Consider the following 9,621-nt stretch of genomic DNA (forward strand, 5'->3'; position numbering starts at 1 on the left):
CTCTCCATGGTAATTGAAACAGGCTGACATACCTCTGCAAGACAAACCCATACAGATCGGTTTCATAAATGCATACATTTCCTTATATTACAGTGTAATCAGCCGACTACATTAGGAAGCAGGCGAGTGTATATTAAGGAACCGTGCGTCTCAGTAAAGCTTCAGGGAAATCATTGGATTTTTAATACTGTCTAGTGATTAGGGCTGGGTATCGAGTTCGATACTTTTTAGGCACCGACCGAATTGCCTCGATACCATCGAGTATCGAAAAACGTCTCGTCGTTCGGTACCAAATTTCGATACCTAAGGGCTTAATCTCATCAGTGTCAGTGAGCCAATAAACCTGCAGCACTAGGTGTGTTCGACTAGAAGCGGCACGGCGCAGATCGATCAGTGTTTAACATCCGCGAGAGCGATTCGAAAGCGCCTGGAGCAGTCTGCTCTCTTTAGCTCTCGTGGTACTGTAATACACCATTCAGTCATTCAGTCATTAATTTCCAATGGAGAGTAGCGCGGGAGTTGCGTGGAGTTCCGATCATATGCAGATGTCCGTTCATACTAACGTTACAAGACGGAAATTGCGTTTTATGTGGCCATTCATGCAAACTACAGCATCATGCTACATAAGACAATAAATAAGATTCATATTCCGCTTTTACTCAAAACTTACTTTAAACCACACAGCCCTAACAATAATAATACATTTAGTTAGTTAGTTCGTTCGTTTGTTCATTAATTTGTTTGGTTAGTTGTTTATTTCTTTTCTTTTCTTTTCTTTTCTTTTCCCCTGTACGAATTAGCAGGGTTTTTATAATGAAATATGTTGTAGAAAATATAGATTTATTTACTTACTTACAACATTTTGGTAATGCAATGTTGATTGTGTATAAACTTAAAGTAATAACTAAAATAAAATAGATGTATTAATTGTTTAGTTATTTACAATAGGTAGCACAGGTTTTAAATTGAAATATGTTGTAAAAATAAATAAATAAAATGTAAAAAAAAACTTATTAATTCTATTATTTTTGCAATAGGAATTAGCAAGATTTTTGTTTTGTATCATAAAAATAGTTATAAAATAAAATAAAGTTGTTGTTGTTTTTTTCATACAATAAAATACCATAGTAAAGAACATCTTGCTAGACATCCAATACAAACTGACTCTGTGTTCCTGAATAATGTTCCTTATTTTTATGCTGTTTTCTCCATCGGTAATTCCAGTGCCTAAACTTCACATTGGCTCTCTCAGCAGCGTGAAAAACAAAACTGTTATTCAAATTTTGCATAAATTATACATGGAAAGCGAGCAACGCATCAACAGCCATTCCATTAGAGTCAGTGAAGTTGTCTGTGATTGTACATGCTTTCTCGCTGACTGGACTCCAGCATTTAGACTATAGACTCATTCAAATGCCACTGATTTGCTGTTGTCAGTAATCGTTTGCAATGCTCAATCACTGCACTCAAACACGGTGTAGAATATTTGCCCAATATATTTATATATACACACATACAGTGGGTATGGAAAGTATTCAGACCCCCTTAAATTTTTCACTCTTTGTTATATTGCAGCCATTTGCTAAAATCATTTAAGTTAATTTTTTTTTTCTCATTAATGTACACACAGCACCCCATATTGACAGAAAAACACAGAATTGTTGACATTTTTGCAGATTTATTAAAAAAAAAAAACTGAAATATCACATGCTCAGTATTTAGAGTAGAAGCACCCTTTTGATCTAATACAGCCATGAGTCTTTTTGGGAAAGATGCAACAAGTTTTTCACACCTGGATTTGGCGATCCTCTGCCATTCCTCCTTGCAGATCCTCTCCAGTTCTGCCAGGTTGGATGGTAAACGTTGGTGGACAGCCATTTTTAGGTCTCTCCAGAGATGCTCAATTGGGTTTAAGTCAGGGATCTGGCTGGGCCATTCAAGAACAGTCACAGAGTCGTTGTGAAGCCACTCCTTCGTTATTTTAGCTGTCTGCTTAGGGTCATTGTCTTGTTGGAAGGTAAACCTTCGGCCCAGTCTGAGGTCCTGAACACTCTGGAGAAGGTTTTCGTCCAGGATATCCCTGTACTTGGCCGCATTCATCTTTCCCTCGATTGCAACCAGTCGTCCTGTCCCTGCAGCTGAAAAACACCCCCACAGCATGATGCTGCCACCACCATGCTTCACTGTTGGGACTGTATTGGACAGGTGCCTGGTTTTCTCCACACATACCGCTTAGAATTAAGGCCAAAAAGTTCTATCTTGGTCTCATCAGACCAGAGAATCTTATTTCTCACCATCTTGGAGTCCTTCAGGTGTTTTTTTAGCAAACTCCATGCGGGCTTTCATGTGTCTTGCACTGAGGAGAGGCTTCCGTCGGGCCACTCTGCCATAAAGCCCCGACTGGTGGAGGGCTGCAGTGATGGTTGACTTTCTACAACTTTCTCCCATCTCCCGACTGCATCTCTGGAGCTCAGCCACAGTGATCTTTGGGTTCTTCTTTACCTCTCTCACCAAGGCTCTTCTCCCCCGATAGCTCAGTTTGGCCAGACGGCCAGCTCTAGGAAGGGTTCTGGTCATCCCAAACGTCTTCCATTTAAGGATTATGGAGGCCACCGTGCTCTTAGGAACCTTAAGTGCAGCAGAAAGTTTTTTGTAACCTTGGCCAGATCTGTGCCTTGCCACAATTCTGTCTCTGAGCTCTTCAGGCAATTCCTTTGACCTCATGATTCTCATTTGCTCTGACATGCACTGTGAGCTGTAAGGTCTTATATAGACAGGTGTGTGGCTTTCCTAATCAAGTCCAATCAGTATAATCAAACACAGCTGGACTCAAATGAAGGTGTAGAACCATCTCAAGGATGATCAGAACAAATGGACAGCACCTGAGTTAAATATATGAGTGTCACAGCAAAGGGTCTGAATACTTAAGACCATGTGATATTTCAGTTTTTCTTTTTTAATAAATCTGCAAAAATGTCAACAAATCTGTGTTTTTCTGTCAATATGGGGTGCTATGTGTACATTAATGAGGAAAAAAAATTAACTTAAATGATTTTAGCAAATGGCTGCAATATAACAAAGAGTGAAAAATTTAAGGGGGTCTGAATACTTTCCGTACCCACTGTATATTTATATATACACATTTGTTGTGCATGTTCCCTCATAAAGCCTGAATCGCTACCAACAAACTGAAGTCTTGATTCTAGTGCCAGCAGCAGAAGCAGCAGAGATATTTTGTGAAGTGAGGTTTGGTTTGTGTTTGATATGCATGAGGACTGGCTGCTGTGGATCGGATGTGGCATGTGGAGATTTCTCAGCAAGCAAAACTGGCTTGAAATCATGAATTAATATCTAATTAAGCTCTCAAAAATAACATTTCAGAGTTTGCTGGCACTGAGAAAGTCATTAGGGCCTCACTTTTTTTTTTTTCTCAATGATTACATTGCACCAGCATTTCAATATTTCACTGTGTGGAACATTTGGAAAAAAAAACAAATTTGATATGTAGAAAGAGAGAGAAAAGATTATTGTGTAATTATTTGCTCACACTTAGGTTGTTCAAAATCCAATTTGGCTTTCTTTCTTCTATTAAACACAAAATACATTTTTTTTTGCAAAAGAGCGGTATTTTGCAAAATGTTCATGCTGCTCTCTTTTCCTTAAAATTAAGAAATCAAAATGCATTAATTCAAAAATAAAGGTGTAAACAAAGTACTTTATTTTTTTTCCAGTTAAATAAATGAATACAATTTATTCAAAAGAAGAAAGTTCATGCTGCTTTTTTCCCATAAAATGAAGGAACCAATTATCAGTTTATTAATTCAAAAACAGAAAATGTAAATAAATATGTAAATAAATAAATTGTTTGTATTTTTTATTTTTTATTTATTTTTAAATAACAAATAGATACATTATTTGTTTGTTTAAAATAAAGTTCATGCTTCTTTTTTCCCCATAAAATGAAGGAATCAATTATCATTTTATTAATTTGAAAATAAAAATGCAAGTAAATAAATAATATGTATTTATTTATAGAGGTTATACAATAGAGCTTAATATAAATAAATGGATGCATTTGGGACCTTTTTAAAACTTAAAGGATTAAAAGTTAAAGTATTAAAAATACTACAATTTCAATTGTTTTAAATTGATGATGCCTTATACTGTGTGTGTTACGGGGCTGACAAGACGTGAGACGTGCGGATCCATGTGCAAGCTTTATTAACAGCAGAGGAGGTCAGAAACACAGGCAGGGTCGAACAGTGGCAAACAGGTATATGGCGGGCAAGACACAAGAATAGTCCTAGGGTTAGCGTAGGTCAACGATCGGCGAACAGAATCACAAGGGCGAGACTAGAGGGATAAATCCAGGAAAACAGGCAAAGATCAGAAACCAAGAAAACAGACGAGGCAGACTAAGCTAAGGCAGGGTAAACTAAACAGGCTTCGTAGTGTAGCTATCAAAACGATAAGCTCTAAACAATACTCGGCAGTTAGAAAGGAGTGAGATTAAGTGTTAAATAGTGAGTGAGTGATATGAAACAGCTGTGTGCAATCAGTGCTGTGTGCAATCAGTGCTGTGTGGAATCAGTGTAATGAATGATGGGATATGTAGTCCGGGGTGATATGCAACAGTGTGTAGTGCGAGAGTCAATGAAAATGGAAAGGGTGACCTCTGATGGCTAGCAGACGGAAGTTCATGGACCGGATACGTGACAGTGTGGTAATTTGCTGCCGGGGTTTATTTGTTTTTTATTTCTTTTAAGTTACCCTGAAGTATTAATTACTTACTGTACTTGTGTCCTTTGTGTGTTTTGTTCTTTTTTCTTTTTTTGTCTTTTTCTTGGTATTTATGCTGTCATCCAACATTTGTAATGTTATTATTTCAAATAAAAATCAAAAATCAAAAAAAAAAATACTACAATTAATATGTCTGAACTTTACAAGGTGTATTTTATTTTGTTTTATTTTATTTTATTATTTTAAGAAAAACTTCAGCTAAATTTAGCTACATTTATAAACATTAATGAATTAAAAAATGACATTTAATTACTTATTTTGTATTTATATGTTTTATTTATATTTAACAAAATCTTAGCAATATCATTTATATATTCTATATATGGTTAAATAGCATTTCAGGCATTAATTAAATTTAGTTCAGAATAACATTTGCCAAGTTAAAGGTGATTTATTATTTTGTCAGATTTATCAAATTATTGTGATATAATATATATATATATATATAATTAATTATTTTGATGTTTAAATACATTTTTAGCATGAATTAATGTTTTAAGTACAGCTATTTTGATTAAATAAAAGTGCTTTTTATATCTATTTTTATTTTTGACTTCACAAATTGATGATTGATTTAGTTGCATAAAAATTCTGTGACAATTTTGGGACACTATTGACACAGAAATCACACACTTCACCACCTGGGATAATGTTGTTCATTTTCTTGTCTGAGGCAAAACTAGTTGAGAGTAATTACTTCCAGCTGTATTTTCTTGTCCAAATGATGAACGTTTTAAATGACAACATTCTCATGTGAACTCAAACTCTTCTTCTTCTTCCAGTGAGAAGTTTATGGTGAGACTCAACAAAAATGGTGGCCCAAAAAACCCAGAGAAGGTCGACCGTCTCTGCGCCCTCTTTACGGTGGGACCAACAACTGTTATTGCTACGGCTAAAAAATACAGGACTACATATGAAAATACTCATTTGGGAAAAAAAGACACTAAGTAGCTTCTCTTTTTTTCCTCACAGGACTTAAGCAACAAAGACATGAAGCGAGATCTGTACATTGTGTCCCAGGTCATCAGGACGGGTGAGTATCCCGTCTCATTTAGCCTCTTTCCATTTCTGTCTCATCTTCTGTCCATTTCCTTCATTTGGAGCCAAACGTTGCCACAAGGCATTGCATTTCTGCCAGCAACTGCATTTCTAGAGCTCTTACATAAGTCTGGCACAGCAAGCTCCATTCCAGTTTATAAAGGGACGGGCGACTGGGAATGAGACAAAACTATTCCATATGATTTTGTTTATCCTTTGTTTATTTATATATATTACTATATTGGTCCATATAAAAATAATAAAATAGGTGTATGAAAGTAGTCTTTAATAAGAATAACGTATTCTAAATGATTTAGTATTCTATTGTTATATTTGACTAGATATTTAAACATTTATTTTCGTCATCAAATTTTTTTTCTTGATCGTTGAATGCATTTTATATACAAAACTATTTTTGTATATATTTGACTATTTTATCTAATTCAACAATGACTTTAATGTACAACACAAAAAAGAGCAAAATATACAAATATGTTAAATACAGTCAGAATTAGGCATGGGACGATAACCGGTTTCAAGGTATACCGCGGTTTGGAAAAGTCACGGTTTCAAAACCACTAAAATTTTACGTTATACCGTTTTACGTGTCGTCAAAGACGGGAAGTGCAGGACTCCCTCAGTTGTGTGCAGCGAAGAGCGTAGCGAGTCACATGACCCCTCCCCCTCGGCCCCTCCGGTTGGTGCGAGCAGTCAGTGAGAGTCACCAGTGTGTGGGATGGCCGAAGGAGATGAATCCCTGAAACTTTTTCCCCCGTCGAAAAAGACGAAGTCTGTCGTGTGGGAATTTTTCGGGTAACGTAGACTAACCGTGTTCCGTACACAACGGTGTTCCGTACAGATGGCGTTTTAGCTCTGATCGCTAAATAAATACTTCCAGGTCGAACATAAACTATATATCTGTGTCATCTTCATTTCTCCCTCTTTCACCCCCGATCAAGACAGAGACCCACCCGCCGTTTGTTTCAGTGTTGAAATAAATACTATTTGGCTTGCTACCGAGGCTAATTAACTAGCTAACGTCCGTTTTTTTTACCCAGACATTTAAAAATAACATATTTTAGAGCTGTAATCGCAATACCGTGATACCGTGAAACCGTGATATTTTTATCTAAGGTTATCATACCGTCAGAATCTCATACCGGCCCATGCCTAGTCAGAAGGATAAAAAATATTGAAATACTATAGTTTGAGTTATATTTTCCAGCTACAGCAAAGTGATATAATTGTCCAATAAATTGGCACAAACATTAATGTAGCAACAGTATAATGGCCACTGATTTATGGGGAAATGTTGCTCTACCTTTGCTAACAAGCTAAAACATATAATTTGCAGATCCTTGCATTCAAGTCGATGCCTAATTGTCTGCTGGACAGGATTTGTGTAATCATGTAGATGGTAGTATGTACACGTACTCTTCTGACAGTGATTAATAATGCTTCTTTGTTCAGGGCGGATGTTGTTAAACGACTCGAAGAAAGGCCCCCCTCACGTCCAGTACCGCCGGCCATACGGATGCGCAGTGCTGGCCATGAGCGACGTCCTTCAGACCATCTCTGAACTCAAAGAGGAGAAAGACTTCGTGCTCAAAGTTTACACGTAAGCCTCTTCTGTGCACTTTAGAGCCGTTTATCTGTTTGATTTATCAATTAAATCGAAAAGAAAGACTGGGGAACTAAGTTTATTATGAGCTACATTAAACCCGTGAGAGAAACATTACATTACATTACATTAATCGCTCGCTCGCCTTATTAAATCTACAGTCTCGACAAAACACTTGAGCGTTGATGGATAAAAACCACTCAGGAATATATTAGCTGCTCTGTTCCAGCGAGAACTGAGAGTTATTGTGGCCTCCATCAATTGAGATTTGCAAAGCTGAGCGTTGTAAACACGAATTCATGTAAAATTGATGTGAATTTTGCATTGTACGGGATCAGACGGACATATTTGCTTCATGACTGACAGGATGTTTTCTCAAACTCAGATTTGTTGTTGCTTTTTTAATAAATGAAGATTTGCGTGTGAAAACTGCTCTGTTCGTAACCCCATTGTGCTGCCGACCAAGCATTTTAAGCATTGCATGTATCCTTTAAAGCAATCCCAGAATGCATTGCAATAAATCATCAAAAATTATTGTGAACAGTTCAAGAAAAAAGTCAACTGAATTGCATTCTGTATAGGTGCAAAACAGTTATATTTCAGATTTCACCCAATATTTACATGCACGGTGTGTTGTTATGCTTATTATTACACATTTAGCATAGCAACACGCTAACATCAACTCTGTTGGAATGATTTTGAATGTTCTAATTCAGTGAGTCCAACGGTTCCATTTCAGTTAGTATGATTTTATATTTTATATTTCGCGCAATATTTGTTTTACTATTTTTTTTATTATGCTTACTAGAATATTGGCATAGATATGTATACGTCGATGCCTCATTAGCAACTGTTTCTATGGGCCGCTATACATAAGCCGTCCGCCATATTGTAACGGTCAACTTGACATCATTCACCATAGTACACTGCAAAAAATGCTTTTCTTACTTAGATTTTTTTGTCTTGTTTAAGAATTTTTTGATATTTTGGCTGGAAACAAGACAAAAAATCTAAGTAAGAAAAGCATTTTTTGCAATGTAACCAATGAATATTTGAAGATGCCACAATCCTGCACAGCTACGTCTGCGAACCCATAGTTTGGTGAATGACGTCAAGTTGACCGTTCCAAGATGGCGGACGTGTCTACGTGCTTGGAGCGGTCGAATGGGGCATCTATACATATCTATGAATATTGTGCTAATAGCATAGCAACATGCTATCTTCAAACTCTATTAGAATTAATGGTAAACATTCTAGTTTAGTCACTCAAAATGTTCTGTTTCAGAGAGTATGTTTTATGTTTTATATTTTACCCAATGTTTATATGCGCTGCAGCTTGATTATTGCGTTATTAACGTAGCGACATGCTAACATCAAACTCTTTTGGAAAGAATTGTGGACGTTCTAATTCAGTCACTGATGACAATACAGTTCGGATAGTATGTTTTCATATTTTATATATCATCAAATATTTATATGGGCTGTGTATTGTTATGCTTACTACAGTGATGTTAGCATAGCAACATGCTAACTTCATAATTTATTGGAATGATTTGTAAACATTCTAATTCAGTCACTTGTGAGGTTCCATTTCAGTTAGTATGCTTTTATGTTTTATTTGGCCAATTTTCATAGTAGCTTTATTTTTATGTTTACTATAATATTGCTTTATTAGCATAGCAACATGCTATGTTCAAACTCTATTGGAATTAATATTAAATGTTCTAGTTTAGTCACTTAGAAAGTTCCATTTCAGTTAGTATGCTTCTATTTTTTTATATTTCACTTTTTACCCTTACGAAAATTAACCATGGTTTTACTACAAAAAAAACCAAAAAAAACATGGTTACTGTAGTTAAACCATGGTAACCACAAATTAACCATAGTTTTGCAATGCTAACTATAGTTTAAGCATGTTATTTGTAGTAAAACGGTATACAATATGCCAAAAAACATTGTTACTTCACTTTTACTATAGTAAAACCATGATTAATTTTCATAAGGCTATATGTGCTCTGTATTTTGTTTACTAGAGTATTATGCTATTAGCATAAAAACATGTTTAGATTAAACTCCATTGGAAAGAATTGTGAATGTTCTAAATGAGTCACTCATGAGGTTACATTTCAGAAAATGTTTATATATATATATATATATATATA

General features: G+C 35.7%; 1 protein-coding gene across 5 annotated transcripts in view; it reads left to right on the forward strand.

The window, feature by feature from the left end:
- The window catches only part of LOC107750976 (dedicator of cytokinesis protein 3-like), a 150,430-nt gene that overhangs the window by 70,114 nt on the left and 70,695 nt on the right, over positions 1–9,621 (forward strand). For all 5 annotated transcript variants that reach the window (XM_016566543.1, XM_016566545.1, XM_016566546.1 and 2 more), the window contains 3 exons: positions 5,583–5,664; positions 5,773–5,833; positions 7,309–7,456. In XM_016566543.1, the coding sequence (XP_016422029.1) occupies positions 5,583–5,664; positions 5,773–5,833; positions 7,309–7,456 (291 nt within the window). The remainder of the gene's footprint in view (positions 1–5,582; positions 5,665–5,772; positions 5,834–7,308; positions 7,457–9,621) is intronic.

Source organism: Sinocyclocheilus rhinocerous, unplaced genomic scaffold (assembly GCF_001515625.1).
Source record: "Sinocyclocheilus rhinocerous isolate Xijiao unplaced genomic scaffold, SAMN03320098_v1.1 scaffold812, whole genome shotgun sequence".
In the NCBI taxonomy this organism is placed as follows: Eukaryota; Metazoa; Chordata; class Actinopteri; order Cypriniformes; family Cyprinidae; genus Sinocyclocheilus; species Sinocyclocheilus rhinocerous.